General features: G+C 44.8%; 2 protein-coding genes across 2 annotated transcripts; one reads left to right on the top strand and one right to left on the bottom strand.

The window, feature by feature from the left end:
* The first annotated feature begins 10,851 nt into the window (after positions 1-10,851).
* Positions 10,852-13,190, top strand: LOC120872206 (vomeronasal type-1 receptor 2-like). Its single transcript, XM_040252409.1, is given in 2 exon segments — positions 10,852-11,325; positions 11,327-13,190. Coding segments are annotated over 2 exon segments (924 nt in total). The 5' UTR covers positions 10,852-11,116; the 3' UTR covers positions 12,042-13,190.
* A 1,453-nt stretch (positions 13,191-14,643) lies between these two features.
* Positions 14,644-19,244, bottom strand: LOC120873093 (zinc finger protein 664-like). The gene is made up of 4 exons (XM_040253831.1): positions 19,170-19,244; positions 17,827-18,041; positions 16,319-16,717; positions 14,644-15,345 (listed from the first exon to the last, which is right to left on the bottom strand). The coding sequence occupies exons 2-4, from the start codon at positions 17,935-17,937 to the stop codon at positions 14,644-14,646; spliced, it is 1,212 nt and encodes a 403-aa protein (XP_040109765.1). The 5' UTR covers positions 17,938-18,041; positions 19,170-19,244.

Consider the following 19,244-nt stretch of genomic DNA (forward strand, 5'->3'; position numbering starts at 1 on the left):
ATCTGAACCCATACATTTCAACAGTCTGACATTTCTAGAGAATGTTACACTTCTAAAACCTAAAGAGAATCATATATATTTGAAGTTCGTGTTTAGAATTTTAACTACATTATATAATACTTCTAAGACAATTACCACTTAAAAATTCAACTCAGAGTCTTCCCTGGCATTCCAGTGGTTAACACTCTGTGCTTTCAATGTAGGGGGTGCAGGTCAATCCCTGGTCCCGGAACTAAGATCCTATATGCAGCGCTGCATGGCTTCCCACTCCCAACACGAATCATCTCATATAGAATTTTCCAAGTGGACAATTTGCCTCATGCTGCCTTTGTCCCATAGGTCAATTGCATTTTTCAGTGACATTTTCTGTTCTTAATAGTAAGCACTACAGAGGTTGCTGCTAAACATTTTACAAAATAAGGGTCTGTTCCCACAACATGGACGTTTTTTTTAGCCTGAAATAGCGGTCGTACTGTGGCTGATAAAAACCAAACTAATAAATAGTCCATATGTATTGCTGACTGCAAAATATCTCCAATCCATATCTTCTTGTAAACAATTTTATGTGCTTGTTACAAAACTAGAATTAGTCAGCTTACAGATAGAGTGTAAGAATGGTATGACCTCCATTAAGGCTGACGTTCAAATTCACAAGGTTATTACCTCATCCATGTTTCTTGGAATTTGGAGTTTCATGATTTCCGATTTCCTGGGCTTTGTAATAAAGTAAGAAAAAAATCAGAAAGAATTTTTTATCACTATCTTTAATCATGAACATAATCTATACATGTTAAAAAGGAAACTGATAGAATCATCAGCTTCATTTTTAGAATTTTTAAAACTGACATACAAGTTTACTGGAAGCAAAGTCAGTACAAAAATCATCTGAATTTCTGTACTGCAGTAGGATAATTGTTTTAAAATGAAATTTAAGGAATGATACATCTCAACAGCATAAAAATTTCCTGAACCCAGGAATAAATATATGTTTAATAGAAAATATGTAAAGCCTTTAAGATAAATGATGTTATCGAGCATTTTTAAATGAAAATGAGTCTACTGTAATTCCATTTGAGATAAAAACTTATATACATAAAAATAGAAAGATGCTGGGAAAAACAAAATTAAAGATAAGATTATAAAATAGTAATTAAATGAAACTGAGAGGCATTGCATTATATCAAATGTAAATAAATATCAGTTAGGGTGTAGACAATATAAGAGACCCAAAAAAGCATTACAAAAGAGGAGGTATTTGTTAAGTGAAATTGTTTGGAATTTTAAATAGCTTTTAAGAAACAAGTCGAAAGTACAATGTAGAAAATATGATAGAGTTTTAAAAGGAAAATGAATTGTAGACAGTGAAAGTAATCAACAGCTGTTCATTATTTAAGTAATTTAAGAAACATTATTTAAGAAATACTAAAAAAGGAAAAGAATAAAGTATAAAAAACAACATACCTCAAGGAAAAGAAATCGTGACAATATTGTGAGCAAGAAGATAAATATATTCATATCAAGCAAAAAATTAGCAGATTATATCTGAGCAAATAATGAAGTCTCTGTAAGGAAGCTTGGGATTGGGAGTGAAACTATTGAAAAGATTTTTAGGGACTTCCCTGGTAGTCCAGTGGTTAAGACTCTGCGCTGCCCATTGCAGAGGGCATGGGTTTGATTCCTGGCGGTGGAACTAGGCTTCCGCCTCCTCCTCAAGAAAATTAAAAAAGGATTTTATACCTCTTTCTGGCTCTCAAACCGGAGTGTCTCAGATCCTTACTGAAAGCAACTGGCTTCCGCAAGAAGGTGAGGCATCTTGGAAAGGCCGGGTCTGACCCGCAAAGACTGTATATCAGGGACCAGATGGTAGAGCGTCTCTTCCCAGCGGGTCCCCTTGTCACCTGCTGTCTCCAGCACCCGTTTGTTGAGGTCATCCTGATGCACCCGGAGGGGCAGCAAGTTGCTCTCCTCGATGCAGAATGATTCTCCTGGTAAGCTTATTACGTTTATTGACAAGAAGGCAAAGGCATGATCTGGGGACGTATTTTTCCCAGGTTGATCTACATCATTAAGTAAACGTCAGAATCTAGACAAGTGATCAAAGTTAGTTTCCACTCCCTGATGGAAATTCCCCCAGCACCTGATAAAAGCCTACCTCAGAGCAGCATCTCAGAGGATACGTTCACTTTTCCAACTCAGCCCCCCTCTTCTGAAGCTTGTTTTTTAAAACATCTTTGCTGACACAAAGCAATATGGAACATGGGCTTCCCCAGGAAGCTTTTCCCCAGTGGTAAAGAACCCGCCTGCCAAGGCAGGAGATATAAGAGACCCGGGTTCGATCCCTGGGTCGGGAAGAGCCCCTGGAGGAGGGCATGGCAACCCACTCCAGTATTCTTGCCTGGAGAACCCCATGGACATGACTGAGCTGACTTAGCACAGCAGTGCAAGATATAACATTGAATCAGTGTAAGGTGTGATGATTTGAAGCAGGTATATATTGCAAAGCGATTATCATAATAAAAGTTGGTTAACGTCTCCATACTTCACATAATTACCATCATTTTCTGTGTGATAAGAATATATTTAAGATCAGCTCGCTTAGCAACTTTCAAGTGAACGGTACAGTATTGTTAAGTATACTTTACTGTGCTGTCCCTTAGATTCCTCCAAACTGTTTATCTTAGAACTGGAGAGGCGTGGCCTTTGACTAAGATCTCTCCATTCCCCCCCACACCCCAGCCCCCGACAGCTGCCCTTCTGCTGTTTCTATGAGTTTGGGTGTTTTAGGTATCACTTGTAAGTGAGATCATACATTTGTCCTTCACTCTCTAACTCACACCGTTTAATGCTCTCAAGGTCCAGCCAAGGTCTTATAGGTTTCTTTTCAAAATTGTAATATTTATTTTTGGCCATGTTGCCTGTTGGATCTTAGTTCCCCAGTTAGGGATGGGGCCTGAGCCCCCTGCGGTGGAAGCTCGGAGTGTTAACCCCTGGTGGTGTTCAGTCAGTCGTGTCTGACTCTCTTCAACCCCATGGAGCGCAGCCTGCCAGGCTCCTCTGTCCATGGGATTCTTCAGGCAAGAATACTGGAGTGGGTTACCATTTCCTTCTCCAGGGGATCTTCCTGGCCCAGGGATCAAACCCGACTCTCCTGCACTGCAGGCAGACTCTTTACCTTCTGAGCCACCAAGGAAGCCCCCAGTATCTAAAGTAAACTGATGCAAAACTGGAATTTGGTTTTCTATCTGTTGAGAGGACAATTAAAAAAAAAAATTGATCTGCACTTGATCGTTGTTCAGTCCCTAAGTCCCATCTGACTTTTTTTGATTCCATGGACTGTCACCTGCCAGGCTCCCCTGTCCATGGGATTTCCCAGGCAAGAATACTGGAGTAGGTTGCCATTTCTTGCTCCAGGGGATCTTCCCTGACCCAGGGGTCGAACATGTCTCCTGCACTGGCAGTTGAATCCTGAGCCACCAGGATTTCTAAAAAAATTTTTCCTTACCTTTAAGTCATTTGCCTAAATAAATAAATAAAGATCTTGTGCCATGTCAAAATAATTAGTTATGTTCTATGGTAATGACCTTAGGGAGGCAGCTAAGAAAGAGACGAAAGATGGTTTTTTGATTTCTGTAAGGTAATAACTGTGTTTTGGTGCTGAAAAATAGGACGTGCTCAATAAATAATTGACTACACAGCAGATAGTATTTTAATTGTTTTTCTACGTCGATGGTGATTATTTGGGGTTATATTTCACTTAGTTTTTTAGGCTAATAAAATTAGTATTATATGAATGTGTGTCAGAGGTGTCCTTATAACCATGGGGGGAAAATCCTTAACATTTTTGTATAAATTATGTACATACAATTAATAAAGTTGATATATTAAGTTCTGTTTTGATAATATTTAAAATACATACTCTAAATGTAAATAGCCCTTTTAAGTCATTATAAAGTGTTATACATTGTAGTTATTTTCTATTTATAGTTTACTCAGGAGTAATTTCGGAGAAGGCAATGGCACCCCACTCTGGAGGAGCCTGGTAGGCTGCAGTCCATGGGGTCGCACAGAGTCGGACACAACTGAGCGACTTCACTTTCACTTTTCACTTTCATGCATTGGAGAAGGAAATGGCAACCCACTCCAGTGTTCTTGCCTGGAGAATCCCAGGGACAGTGGAGCCTGGTGGGCTGCCGTCTATGGGGTCGCACAGAGTCGGACACGACTGAAGCGACTTAGCAGTCGCAGCATGTTATCTTCATCATGTCTTTGGTCTCGATAGCATTAAAAGATCTAAGTTTTCTCTTAGCTTCTGTATTTGCCTACGAAATCTTTGTAATTTTGGTTAAATGGATAACTAAGCATTGTTTCCAACTGACCTATTTGACTAAGTGTTTTAAAACCCTTTAATATTTTTTACAAACTTTTAAAACATTAAGTTAAATTCTAAACAAGGTCTTTTTGACTTTGGACTAACTTTAAGGTATTCAGAGGCCCCTGAAATATCTCAAAGATTTGTTTTCTCTCCTTATTGAGAAAAAAGAGATTAAACTAACCAGGTATATTTGATATATTAAATTACATGGGAAGCATTGTCAAATAAGTAACAGTTTATTAACAATGTGTCTATAGAGGTATGTTATAAGTGTCCCAGAAATTGTAGGAAATTCCTAGAAGTCATATAGGTCCTGCCATGAAATTTCATCTGTCATCAAAATTAAGGCTCATACAAAAAGACTGAATTAGAATATCAAGAAAATACTCTGGGCTTCCCTGGTGGCACAGTGGATCAAAATCTGCTTGCCAATGAAGGAGACACGGGTTTGATCCCTGGTCTGGGAAGACCCCACATGCCATGGAGCAACTAAGCCCTTGAGCTACAAGTACTGAGGCCTGTGTGCCATAGAAACCCATGCTCTACAACAAAAGAAGTCTCTGCAATGAGAAGCCCAAGTATTGCAATTAAAGAGGAGCCCCTGTTTGCCACAACTAGAGAAAAGCCCTAGGAGCAACGAAGATTCAGCACAGTCAAAAGGAAATGAATAAAGTTTTTAAAAAGAAAATATCCTAAATGACTTTTATGAAAATATGTATACACAGTCACCCTTCTTAATTCGGGTGTCACATCCTTCAGACAACCTGATGATTATTCTTATAAAATGTTTTATCTATTTACATAAACTCAGCATCATAAACATGATTTCATCAAAATGAGATATACCCCCTGATATAGGCCAAAAGATCTATAGGTTATCAAATCCCTGGATGCTGAATATAAAAAAAATTCTGTAATACAACATCTTTTGTAAAGGACTTTCTCTATTTGATACTTATAAAGACTCAGAAAGGAATGTCTTCAAGAGTAGAAATTCATCACCTCGGGCAATATTATGCAAAGAACCATTTATATAAGACTTTATAAGATGAAATTAGTGGAGGAGCTATGAACTGCCTTAAACTTTTTGAATAGTGTGGAAACACAGGTTAAAATTTTGAATTGTCCCTTGACCCCAAAAGCCACCTTTAGAAATCAATTCTATAACATAAGAGCACCTATACGCAGAGAAAGAACATGGAAAGATATCCCCTGAACTGCTATATATAGTGGGGAGAAGTAAAACCAACTGAATTCCTGGGAATAGTGGAGAAGTTGAAACCAACGTGGGAGAATCCATATCCTGAAACGGTCTCTGACTCTTTCACTGAGTTCTGTCTGTATGTGCTGATGTGTTTCGTTAGGATGGGGTGACTTTGTCACACTGTTGGTAGAGCTGACCCTGTCATTTTGGGGTCCTCAGCTACTGGTCATCCTCCTTCTACTGAATCTTCACAATGTCATCTCATCTCCTGCCCCACGATACTGTCCAGAGATGCAGGGTCACCTGCATGCTGAATCTCCTCTTGCCCAGGCAGGCTACCATCTTGCTTAGGTCCTGTCTATGTGTTGGGACTTCAAGCCTGCAGTCACATTCCAAGGCAGCCAGACACATACATCTCCAGGTCTTGGCGTACCTGGTCCTGCTTCCAGGTAAATGTCTGATCGTTCAGATGATAAGAATTTTTGGGTTTCTTGGTGTGATTTTTTTGGTCTAGTATGGGAAGGGGCAATGCATATGTCTCCTTCGTCATTGCCAGCATCCTAGATGGCTGGATTCATGTCTAGCCCATATAGACACCCAAGGAATATTGTGATAAACAAATGAATGTTGCCACGCTCTCCATTATTCTTCAAAATCAAACTATTTTCTCTTGTGTAACTGTCTTTCATTTGAAAAAGAATTTTTTTTTTTACCTAGCCACTAGCATGCTAAAACCTTAACAGACATAATGTCCAGCAACAATATTTCAGTTAAAAAAAAAAAAAGTTTTAATAGGCAAAGCCTGGATAAAAGAGGGCAATTATGAATGACTGGGTTTTTAGATTGGTGAATATCAATAGGATGCAATTTAAAAAAAAAAAAAACAGGTGGGACTTGCCTGGCAGTCCAGTGGCTAAGACTGTGCGCCCAATGCCAGGGGCCCGGGTTTGAGCCCTGGTCAGGGACCATCATCCCACATGCACCAACTAAAGGTCCCAAGAGCCACAGCTGAGATCCAGTGTAGCCAAAATAAATAAAAATAAATATTTTTTTTTTAAAAGGAAAACCTGCCATTTGGAACAATTTGGGAAACTGAGGATTATTATGCTTTTCGAGATAAGTCAGACAGAGAAAGGCAAGCCACATGGCCTCATTTATATGTGGAATCTAAAAAAAGCCTAATTCAGGATAAATATCCAATGCTGTTGCTTATATGTGGTGTCAAAGAAAGTGGTACAAATGAACTTGTTTACAAAATAGAAACAGAATCACAGATGTGGGAGATTGGGATTGACATATACCCAATGCTGCATATAAAAGAGATAACTAATAAGGACCTACTTAAAGCACAGGGAACTCTACTCAATACTCCGTAATGGCCTATATGGGAAAAGAATCTAAAAAAGAGTATATTTATGTATATGTATAACTGAATCACCTTGCCGTACGCCTGAAACAAACACAACATAATTTCAATAAACATTTTAAAAATAACAAAGGATACCATAATTTAAAATTTTTTAATGAAAATTAAGAAAGCCTGACTCCTAGAAACAGACAGCAGAATGTGATTGTCAGGGCCTGGACAATGGGGGAAATTGAGAGATCTTGGTCAAAGGACACAAACTGCCATTTCTAAAACAAATAATTTCTGGGACTCTAGTCAATAGCCTGGTTACTATAGTTAACACTAATTAACAATACTGCACTGTATACTTGAGAGTTACCGGGAGCGTAGATCTTGAATGTTCTACACACACAGAGAGACACAGGCACACAGGTAATTATGTGAGATGACTGAGACATTCACTTTATTATGGTAGTCATTTTGCAATATCAGTTGACCAACAACACAAAGGTTAGGGGCTCTGATGCCCGCACAGTTGAAAATCCAGTGAGCCGTCTGTATTTGCGGTCTTGGATCAGTGAAGTCAGTCGACCGTGGATCGTATAGCACTACAGTACATACTTAGTGGGAAAAATGATCCACGTATAAGTGGATCCGCTCATTTGCAAACCCATGTAGTTCAGCGTATCAGATCACCACATCATACTCCTTAAACTTACACAGTGTTACATGTCAACTCTATCTCAACAAAGCTGCGGGGAAAGTTAACAATAAAAGCAGGAGGCATAATATATATGGAATTTAGAAAGACGGCAACGATGACCCTATATATGAGACAGCAAAAGAAACACAGGTGTAAAGAACAGACTTTTGGACTCTGTGGGAGAAGGCGAGGATGGGATGATTTGAGAGAATAGCATTGAAACATGTATATTATCATATGTGAAATAGATCGCCAGTCCAGGTTTGATGCATGAGGCAGGATGCTCAGGGCTGGTGCAGTGGGATGACCCAGAAGGATGGGATGGGGAGGGGGGTTCAGGATGGGGAACACATGTACACCCATGGCTGATTCATGTCAATGTATGGCAAAAAACACTACAATATTGTAAAGTAATTAGCCTCCAATTAAAATTAATTATTTTTTTAAAAAAGCAGGAGGCATAAAAGGCTAAAGAGGGAAAGTGAACTGTGATTTCTGAGGAGCTGCTCTGAGGTTAGAGTTTAACAAGTCCTGGGGGAATTTCCATCAGTGAAGTGAAAACTGACTTTGATCACGTCTCTCGATTCTGAAGTTCATGAGGTCGATCTACTGGGAAAATGTACATCCCCAGATGGGGCCTTTGCCTCCTCGTCAATAAACCTAGTAAGTTTACCATGAGAATCACTTTGCATCTGGGAGAGCAATTTGCTGCTCCTCTGGGTGCGTCAGGATGACCCCAGCAAACACAGTGCTGGAGACCGCAGGTGATAAGGGGATCCGCTGCGGGGAGAAGCCCTGCTCTCTGGCCTCCCGTATACACTCTCTGTGGGTCAGACCCAGCCTGTCCAAGATGCTTCCACCTCCTTGGGGAATCTGACTGCTTTCCTTCAGGATCTGAGACTCTCAGCCTCAAGAAAGAGACAGTGGTATGGAGACCTCTCCAGGATTCCCTTCCCCATCCAAAACTTCCTTATGGAGTCTGCCATTTTTTTCAGACTTAACCTTCAGTTAATTTCCTGTTCAATAGAAGTGTGTTTTATCTTCTTTCTCCTAATATTGCCCCCATTCTCTTTTCTATTGCGTTGCTTTCTGCATTCTTTCATTTCTTTTACTCATTACTATCACTTACAGCTCTCCAATACTGTTTCACTGTCCCTCTTTTTGTTTCCATTTAAAACCGTATCACATTTTCTTTATTGTATTTTGACTTTCAGTGTATTATTAGCAACTATTTGAAAATTCCACACGGTCCATGTATCAGCTAATATCACCCTTTCTTTATGTTTCCTTTTGTCTCTTCTTTATTCTCTGCATTTGGGTTGTGCTTCGTCACTCAGTTGTGTCCAACTCTGTGAGACCCCTTGGACTGTAGCCCGCCAGACTCCTCTGTCCCTGGAATTCTCCAGGCAGAAATACTGGAGTGGGTTGCCATTTCCTTCCTCCAGGAGATCTTCCCAAACCCAGGGATCGAACCCACATCTTCCATGTCTCCTGCATTTGCAGACAGGTTCTTTATTGAACCAGGGGGGAAGCCTTTTCTCTATATTTAGTTGTTATAAATTTACATGTGATAAAATTTGCCTCTTAGTTTCACTTCATTCCTTTCCCAGCCATCAGTATGCCTCACTTTTGTTTTTCTATGTTAAGATTTTATTTTTAATAGATAATACCTTTTTAATTGTATTTTTATGGATAATGCCATTTATCTCAAATTATTGTACATCATTTTCAATTAAAATGCTTTAATCACACATAGACAGATATATACCATTGTTTTCTCTTAGAGGTTTTACATATTTCTAATCATACATTAACTCCTAGATTTAACAGATTTTATGCTATATTAATAGCACTTTAAATTGCACTTAAAAACTATTTTTATGCTAGCACATAGAAATCCAAAAGAAATTTTTTTACTGACTTTGCTTTCAGTAATCCTGACAATTACTCTTAAATAGTCCAATAATTCAACCAATGATTCTATTGGTTTCCTTCTTTAAATTTACATACTGTCAATGACAAAAAGTCTTCCTTCTTCACTTTCTTTCTTTACAGTAAAGGCCATGAAATCTGAAAAAATGAGGAACAGGAGTGAGAGAAAATATTTTTACTTAGTGCCGATCTCAAATGTAAAGCTTTTCATATGTAACCTGAATTAGGAGTGTTGTCATTGTTGATACTTTTGTCGGGGTAAGAGTATTCCTTTCCATTGTTGATACCTAAATATTTCTATCATAAATATATGTTGAATATCCTAAATTTTATCATATGGTCTTCTGCATATATTAAAGCAATCATCTACTTTTGTTCTTTTAGCCTACTAGTTTGGGTAATCATTGGAGAAGGAAATGGCAACCCACTCCAGTGTTCTTGCCTGGAGAATCCCAGGGAGAGAGGAGCCTAGTGGGCTGCCATCTATGGGGTCGCACAGAGTCGGACACGACTGAAGCGACTTAGCAGCTGGGCAGTCATGCAGATGAAGTTTCAACAGTACAGCTTATCTTTTATGTTCAGATAAACCTTTGGTTAAGTGCTTGATGTTTTTATGCACTGTAAACATAATTTTACAGTTATTCTGTAACTTTTTAAAAATGTTTTTGCTTATGAAATAGAGTTGGCATTGTCTTTGTCATACTTTGTTATTTTTTTGCTTCCAAAGTTATGTTAAGCCCATAATATGATTGATGGAATATTCTGTTATTCTCCCTTTAGCAGTGGTTCATAGATATTATTTATATCTGCTGTGTTTGGCACACTTCAACATCGAAAGATGCTTTGATACAGCTTCTGGATGAATTTTTCCTATGATCAATGTTATCATGAGGAACTTTATATAATTATGTCTTTCTATTATGTCAATATATTTGGGGGGTTAAGTTAAAGTCTTCTGGAGTTTTGTCCCCCAATCTCCTAAATTTCCAAATTTATTGGCATAGATAATGGTGTCGTTGTTGTTCAGTTGCTAAGTCATGTTGGACTCTTTGAGACCTCCTGGACTGCAGCACGCCAGGCTTCCCTGTCCTTCAGCATCTCCCCGAGCTTGCTCAAACTCATGTCCATCGAGTCAGTGATGCCATCCAACCATCTCTTCCTCTGTCACCCTCTTCTCCTTTGGCTTTCAGTCTTTCTCAGGGTCTTTTCCAGTGAGTTGGCTCGATAATTGTAGTATCATGTTATTTTTCTAATATTTGTCAGCTTCTCTGTCCTAGCAGTAATTTTAAAATTCTAATATTATTTGTGAGTTCTCCCTTTTTTAGAAACCTAATTCTATATCAGAGATTCTCAAGAATTCCTGGAACTGAGGGTCTGGAAGTGACACATCTTGGCCTGAAATACAGAAGAGTTAAACATTCCTGTCCCTTACCTTGACACTGAACTGTCAATCCTTATACCCTTTCACAGCCTCCATTATGCATAACTTCACAATATAATTGATTTTATTTTAAACCTGGTTGACCCCATTATAGTGTATAAAACATCAGTCTCATAATGTTTCCACGTGAAGTGATTTGGGGACTTTTCTTCATATTTCAAATTAGTATTGGGTTCATGGGGAACTCACTGCTTTCCATGCTTTGTGTATATATCTTCTTAGATAAAAATCACCTGAAAAAACCCATAGATTTGATCTGTGTACATCTGACCTCGGTCAATGCTTTGACCATCTTGTTCAAGTTGATATCAGACATTCTGTGATTAAAACAAACATTTTCTGGATGATGTTGGTTGTAAGGCCACTTTGTACATATATAGAGTTTCCCGGGGTCTTTCCATCTGTACCACTGCTCTCCTGAGTGGGTACCAAGCCATCACCATCAGTCCTGTTCATTCGAGGTGGGCGTGGCTTGGATCTAAACTCTCTATCTGCATTTACTCCTCTTTCCTTTTCTTCTGGATCACCAACATGCTCACCTATAGCTACATCACTGAAACTCTAGAAGCCGATCACAATGTCACGATTGTTGGTTTGGAGTATTCGACACTATGCTGCCAAACGAACCACTTGAGACAGAATCATTCGGTTGCATTTGGAAGTGTCGTAATAATTCGAGATCTCCTCTTTGTGATCCTCATGATGTGGTCCAGTCTCTACACCGTGAATCTCCTCTACAAACACCACCAAAGGGCCCAGCACATTCACAGCCCCAGCCTCTCTCCTCAGTCATCTCCTGAAATCAAAGCCACCCACACTATTCTTTTGCTGGTAAGTTGCTTTGTTTTCTTCCATTGCTCAAACAACTTCATTGTCTTCCATTTGTTTCATAAACTTGAGAAAAATTCAAGACTGAAGAGAATTACTGGGATATTTTCATCCTGCTATCCAACCGTCTGCCCTTTTGTGCTGCTGAAAAACAGTAAGATTACTTCCAGACTCACTTCTTCCCTCTCCAAGCTGAGAATCATCTTTTCCTGAAAGATATTCAATAGATGGTCTCATATCCACAACTTCCTGTGACAACCAGAGTCTCTATAATTTACAGAAGGAAGAAAAAAAGTGCTGTGTGGCTCTTGAACTCTGAAATGGGCCTGAGTATGAATTGAGACAAGTTCTCCATTAAAAAATACATAGATTGGAAGTCTTATAATGAAAAAGAGCACATCAATATGAAATTAATAATTTCCACATGGACTACTTGTTTACAATATTTTGAGTTAAAATACGTTATACAATGTGATTAAAACTAACTTTATCTGCTTGGTTTTGCTCTATTGAAAATGTGGCTGCTACCTCGCTCAACCAACTCTGGGAATACAGTAAGTCGCCTACAGACAAAACCTGCAGGTTGTGACCTCTCAAAGATGTGGACGTTGTTTGCCATCATGTCCAACCACATAAGTTGGTTAACGTAGCTGGAGTACATTGTCCGCTCCATGCATCCTCTATAAGTGGTTGTGTTTTGCGTCCTTTACTGGACAGTACTACGTAGAGTTCTGTGGAACCGTACCTTTATTTCAAGCCAGATCTGCAAGAGGATGACTTCACTGAACTCTCTGGTGTGTAACGAGGAGCTTACTAATGAAACTGATGGAGACCTGATGGAATCAAAAGCCCGGAGAAAGGACGACGAGAGACAAGAGGAAGAAGAACTCACTGAAGAACCAAAGAGATTCACGATGCAGGACAGGGCAAGGGGATTTTCTTCATTCCAGGAGGCACTGTTCGTGTTTTGAAGCACAGGATCTGAACGGAGAATGGTACCGGGAGCTTGCGGCAGCCATTCAGAATGCAATCCAGTACTGCCGTGTCATCTATGAGGAGAGGAAAAAAAAAAAGAGTACGAACCAGACATCACCGGATCGTTTTTTCACGGGAGTAGATAAAAACCGAATCCGGCAAGGAACCAGAATCTGTGCCATCAGCGTCAGGAGTGGGTGAATTTGTGGCTTGCCCTCTGTCTCCTATCGCTGACGACCCTTCAGCTCTGCCATCCCCCACCACGTCTCTCTCCTCCGGTTAGTGATTCTTCTCTCCTGTTCACTCGGTGCCAGCCCCTGTATGCCAGCTGCTGTACTGCACTACTGTACTTTTCGAGGTTCTCTAAGATTAAAAATGTTTTCTTTATTTTTCCTGTCTGGTTTTTAATGTATTGTGTGAAAAGTATTATAGATCTCTTACGACACAGTACTATATAGACAATTGCATTGTCGACTTAAAAAAAAAATAGTCACCACCTAAAAGTTGAGAGTTATGTTTTATTCAGTGGGAATTCTTAGGACGTCAAGCCTGGGAGGCAGCATCTCAAATGACCCTGAGAGAACTGCTCTGAGGAGGCAAGGGGATGACCCAGGTCATATAGAGGTTTTGCAACAAAGGGCAGGTAGTCAGAACATCAAATGATTATTGTTAATCAAGGAAAACCAGATACTCCAAGTGAAGGAATTCAGCGCTTTTTTATGCGTGGGAAGACACAAGGTGACCACATAACCTCATTACCACACTGATGTTTTAGTTATAAGGAAACCCGAAACAGGCAAAGGGCCACCTAACAGGCTACCCCTGGGTGCAGCTGTGATTTGATCAAATATATTACCATGTACATTTCCACCACATAATAGCAGTGTGTTGGGTTTCAATGTGTGTACTTTTTGCCCTGGAATGAGATTTATAAACTTTCCTCTTGGCTTTGAAAGGAAAAAAAAAAAGGCTTTGTTAAAGGTCCTCTGCAAAGTCCTTCTCAAGAATATTATGTGGCTCGCATGGGCGTGTACAGCAGTTCTTCAAACATCACAGCCACTGCCCGGCATCCCTCATGCCTTCAGGCCTTAGACTTATACTGTCCAGGATGCCGGCAACTAGACACCGGTGGCTATTTAAATGGAAATTGATTTAAATTCAGTGAGCTTAAATAGTCACTTGTGTTTTGGCGAACTCTGAATAAGATCTGTACCTGAATTAACAGAATCTTATCAGAGTCAATTTCCTGGTTATTGGCAGTATGCTTAGGCTTCCCAGGTGGCTCAGTGGTAAAAACAAAAACCCCGCCTGCCAGTGCAGGAGATGCGGGTTCAGTCTCTGGGTCGGGAAGATCCCCTGGAGAAGAAAATGGAAACCCACTCAGTATTCCTGCCTGGGACACCCTATGGACAAACGAGCCTGGCGGGCTACAGTCCAGGAGGTCGCAAAGAATCAAACAGGACTGAGCATGCATGCAGGCACATGGTGCCAGGAAGGCTAAGAGGTATCCATGGCGGGGAGCTGGGTGAAGGGTACATGGGAAAGCTCTGTGCTAATTTTTGCAACTTCTCGTGAGTCTTAAAGAACTGCAAACTAAAAAGTTACACCCCTCCCCAAAAAATCACGTCCACAGGGGCACTAACCATGTTTCAAAGGCTCAAAGGAACCACAGGGGCCTGGTCGCTAAGATACTGGACGGCCTAGATGCGGAGTGTTTCTGGAGAGATGCTATTGGACTGCGCTGTCTGAAACTGGGCGTCCACTGGACTGGGTTCCCTCCCATTCCAGCTCTGGGGACATGGAGCCCTCGTTGGCCTCCTCGCGGCCCCACACCCCACCCTCACCCATCCGGATGCACACTCTGATGCTGCAGCAGGTTGCTGGGATGCGCGAAGCCCTTGCCACAGAGACCACACTTGTAGGGCGTGTCTCCCGTGTGCAGCCTCTCGTGGACTGCGCGGTAGTTCAGGTCCTTGAAGTGCTTGGGGCAGAAGCGACAGGCGTGGGGGCGCACGGGGCTGTGTACCCGGCGATGCTGTAGGAGCAGCGATGGCCTGGAGAAGGCTTTGCCGCAGGCGTCGCAGGGATAGGGCCGCTCGCCCGTGTGCGTGCGCCGGTGGATGGCCAGGTAGGACGATTGCTTGAAAGCCTTGCCGCACGTGGTGCACCTGTAGGGCCGCTCCCCCGAATGCACGCGGCGGTGAGATGCCAGCGCGTTGGACTGCTTGAAGGCCTTGGCGCACAGCGGGCACACGAAGGGCCGATCGCCCGTGTGCACACGCTCGTGCACCCGCAGGCTGTGACTGTGGGTGAAGCGCTTACCGCACACCCCGCAAGCATGCGGTTTGTCCACGCAGTGCTGCCGCCGGTGGAGAAGCAGGGCCTGCCCTGCTGCGAAGGCCTTGCCGCAGTCCTGGCAGGGGAAGGGCCGCAAGGGAGCGTGCAGCGGCTCGTGGCGGTGCAGCTCGTAGTGGGTCTTGAAGCGCTTCGGGCAGGACTGGCAGGGGAAGGGACGCTCGCCCGTGTGGATGCGGCGGTGCTCCTGGGGACAGGGACAGCAGAGGGAGTGAGGACATGCATCTCTGCACGACACTCCTCTCCGACAGGTTCACCCCTAGTCCTCGTAGGTCTCCGGGAAAGAGACTAGGTGAAAGTATATATTTGTTGTGGTTTAGTCGCTGAGTCACGCCCGACTCTTTTGCGACCCCATGTACTGTAACCCTCATGCTCCTCTGTCCATGGGATTTCCCAGGCAAGCATACTAGAGTGGGTTGCCATTCCCTTCTCCAGGGGCTCTTCCCAACCCAACTGAACTCGCACCTCCTGTTTGGCAGGTGAATTCTTTACCACTGAGCCATCAGGGAAGCCCATGAAGGTACACATACCAATTGTTTAAGCATTTTTAAAAACTACAAATCAAACTATCAAATAAAATAAGTTCTTCCTTCTCCTTAACAAATAGACCTTCACCATGATCTAGAAGCCTAGGTTCGAATTCACAATTTTTGGAATCCTCAGAATTGCACACTAGAACTTGGTGGCCCAGGTCAGCTGGCAGAGGCTTCCCAGGCCTCAGGGGATATTGCACCCACAAATGGACAGCCCTGCCCAGATGCCCAAGCCTCCCTGCCTCCCTTCCAGGCTAAAAGGTTATGCCTGCTAGAGGGGGCAAAGTGCACCCTGGGGATGGTGGATCTGGAGAAAGCCCTGGAAGCAGCCTTAGGGCTCCTTGGGCAAAGAATTTCAGGGTCCCTGGACTCAATGGACGTAAGTTTGAGCAAACTCCGGAAGATAGTGAAGGACGGGGAAGCCTGGCTTGCTGCAGTCCATGGAGTCGCAGAGTCAGACGCTACTGAGCAGCTGAAGTTTGAACATCTGGTTCAACGCCCTGCCCCGCCCCTTTCCCACAGACCCCGCCCCCCACAAGGCCCCACCCACATCTGGACACGCCCCGGTTCAGCCCTACCCCTTTTCTTCAGGCCCCGCCTCTTTTGGCCCCGCCCCGCGGGCCGCACCTGTAGGTTGCTGGCACGCTTGAAGCGTTTGCCGCAGGCGTCGCAGCCGTGCGGCCGCTCGTCGCTGTGCACCAGCCGGTGACTCTTGCAGTCCGAGTGGCGTTTGAAGGCGGCCGCGCACAGGCCACAGCGGAAGGGCCGCGCGGCCGTGTGCACCACCTCGTGGCTCAGCAGCTCCCACGCGCGCTTGAAGGCCTTCCCGCAGGCGGCGCAGCTGAATCGCCTGGGCCGCGCCAGCCCCTCCCAGCCCTCAGAGCCGGCTCGGAGCAAGCCTGGCCCCCTCTTCTCAGAGCGCTCCTCCGCGGAACCGTCGGGCACCAGGCGCGCGGTCGAGTACGCCCCGTGCTCGTCGATGAGCTGCACCAGGGTCCCCGCCTCCGCCTCGGCTCCTCCGGACGCCTGGGAGAAGTGGAGAGAGGGCACAGTCCTCGGGTCATCCGCCCCCCACCCTGCCCCCGATTCCACCGCTGCCTAGGCATGACCATGGCTGGAAACTGCAGCTGTCTCATCTGCAAAATGGGCAGATAACGGGACCTCCCTCCTGGAGCGGCGGTGATGCTGGTCAAATGGGTTATGATTGAAATCCTGTCACCTCACTCCATGCCTGCCCCTTCTGATGGCTTCATCTGAGGAAAAGGCAGCTTCTTTCCCCCAAGTGCTCGGGGCAAAAACCTGCCACCTCTTTCGCACACACCTTCATCTAATTCCTTATTAAGCCTGTTGGCGCCAATTTGAAAATACATCCAGAATCGGACCACATCTCACCACCTCCACAGACAGCCCCCTCTTATGAACCGAATCATCTTTTGCCCGTGCGGTGTGCTCAGTCGTGTTCGACTCTGTGGCCCTATGGACCGTGGCCCGCCAGGCTTCTCTGTCCATGGGATTCTCCTGGCAAGAATACTGGAGTGGGTTGCCGTGCCCTCCTCCAAGAGATCTTCCCGACCCAGGGATCGAACTCGCGTCTCTTATGTCTTCTGCACTCGCAGGCGGGTTCTTTACCGCTGGTGCCACCTGGGAAGCCCCATCGCTTGCCCGGGTTACTGCAATTGTTGGCTCTCTGGGTTCCCTGCCTCAGACCGCAATCCCCAGGTCTGTTCCCCACGCGGCCGCCAGAGGGCGCCTGTTAACACCTACGTGAGCTCACGTCGGTTCTCCGCTCAGTGCCCTCCCCGGCTCCGCTCTAATTCAAAGAGCCCGAGTCCTTACAAAGACCCAGGAGGCCCTGCACGACCCGCCTGCGTTCCCCCTTTGACCTCATCTCTCGCTGTCTCCCCTAGGCTCACTAGGCTCTGGCCACACCCAAAGCCTCCTCAAGGGAGTTGGTGCCTGGAACCCTCTTCCCCTCCCTCACCTTGATCGGGTCTTTTGTCAAATGTCACTTCTCCTGGAGACCTTTCCTTCTCATCAAGCCAGGAGGTGATAGACCTGGGGATCAAACTCACAGCTGCTTGAACCTCTATGCAGACCGAGGCCCAGCCCCTGGGGGGTGAGGGGTGGGGTCTCACCTCTTCTTCTGGGTCCTCAGCATCCTCAGGGTGTGTCCTCAGGTGAGATGGATCGAACCCCAGACAGTCCGGGGGTTCTCCGGGATCCACTTCTCCATCTCCCGGCTTCATGAGGTGGAGTCTGTCCCTGATCAGCTCTTGGGCTCTGGATGCTGAGGTGAGGGTGAGGCAGGGCTGCTACAGGTCAACTCCTAGTGGTGAGGAGGCAAAGGGGGCTGAGGAAGAAAGAAGGGAGGTGACAGGGAAGGTTTTCTCCAGGCCGCTGGTGTTGAAAGGGAGAACTCAGAGTTCTCATCTGCCCTATCTCTCTCCAAGACCCTCCTTGGAACAATGGCAGACATTCCCATGGCCTCCGCCACCAACTACACACTGTACTCTCTCCCTCGCCACAGCCCTGAAACCGGTGTCCTCGCCCAGCCTCCTCCCGGGCCTCCCTGCCTCCAGTCTCTCCTGTCCAGTCCATCTCGCACACGGCCCCAGGCAGGTTTTTCTACACTCAGAACTGATCTTGCCCCTCTCCGGCTCACAACCCGCCCATGGCTCCGCAGTACCGCGGGACGGCGTCAGGCCCCTCAGCCTGGCCGTCCAGGCCCCTCTGATATGTCCCCTGCATCCTCTCCAGCATCACTCTCGATATGTTTGCCCGCGGACCTTACATTCCAACAGGCAGACCCTCCTTCTGCAAGTAGGTCCTTGACTCTTCCGTCAATGGGGCGTTTGCACCTGTTGTTCACCTACATCTCAGAGCCTCTGTTCTCTGTTAGAATTCAACTCCTGCCTCAAAGCACAATTCAAACCTGTTACCTGCGCATCCATTCACCCTGACCCTCCCCATTCATACACGCAGAGGTCACTCCCAAACATTGCCCAAATTTCTCCAAACAATGGTCTCTCCCAACCATTCATCCCCCTCATTCGGACACACAATGAACTCGCCCACCCCAACTCCCACCTTCGCACCCAATAAACTCGCCCATCCAGAGGCCCCGCCTGCTTTTTTTGACAAAGGTCTTCCAGGCCCCGCCCCCTTGACACAGTCTCCTGAAGGCCTCCCCCGCTCCTCCTCCGTATGGACCCCCTTTCCCCCCTCCCCCCATTTTTTCTTGACCTCGGAGACGAGGGTCTCGTCTGCTGAATGGTCTCTGTCCACTATCCACCCCTCTGCTGGAAACTTGGTATGTCCTGGAGTGGTGAAAGAGAACGGGAATCGGGCGAGACCATTACCCGAGCGGGGCGGGCTGCGAGGTATAAAGGGAGTCCCTTCAACTAGGACTGAGTGGAGCTCTGGTTCCCCCAGTGCCTTTCAGATTCGACCTGTATCTTCCCAAACTTCGTCGCCTCACCTTTAGGTTCAGGTATATTGCGGATTCACAGGAGTCTGCATCTGCAATGGGAATGGAGGCAGCGGCCCATCCCCC

The sequence above is a fragment of the Oryx dammah genome, unplaced genomic scaffold, assembly GCF_014754425.2.
Source record: "Oryx dammah isolate SB20612 unplaced genomic scaffold, SCBI_Odam_1.1 HiC_scaffold_13, whole genome shotgun sequence".
Taxonomy (NCBI): Eukaryota; Metazoa; Chordata; class Mammalia; order Artiodactyla; family Bovidae; genus Oryx; species Oryx dammah.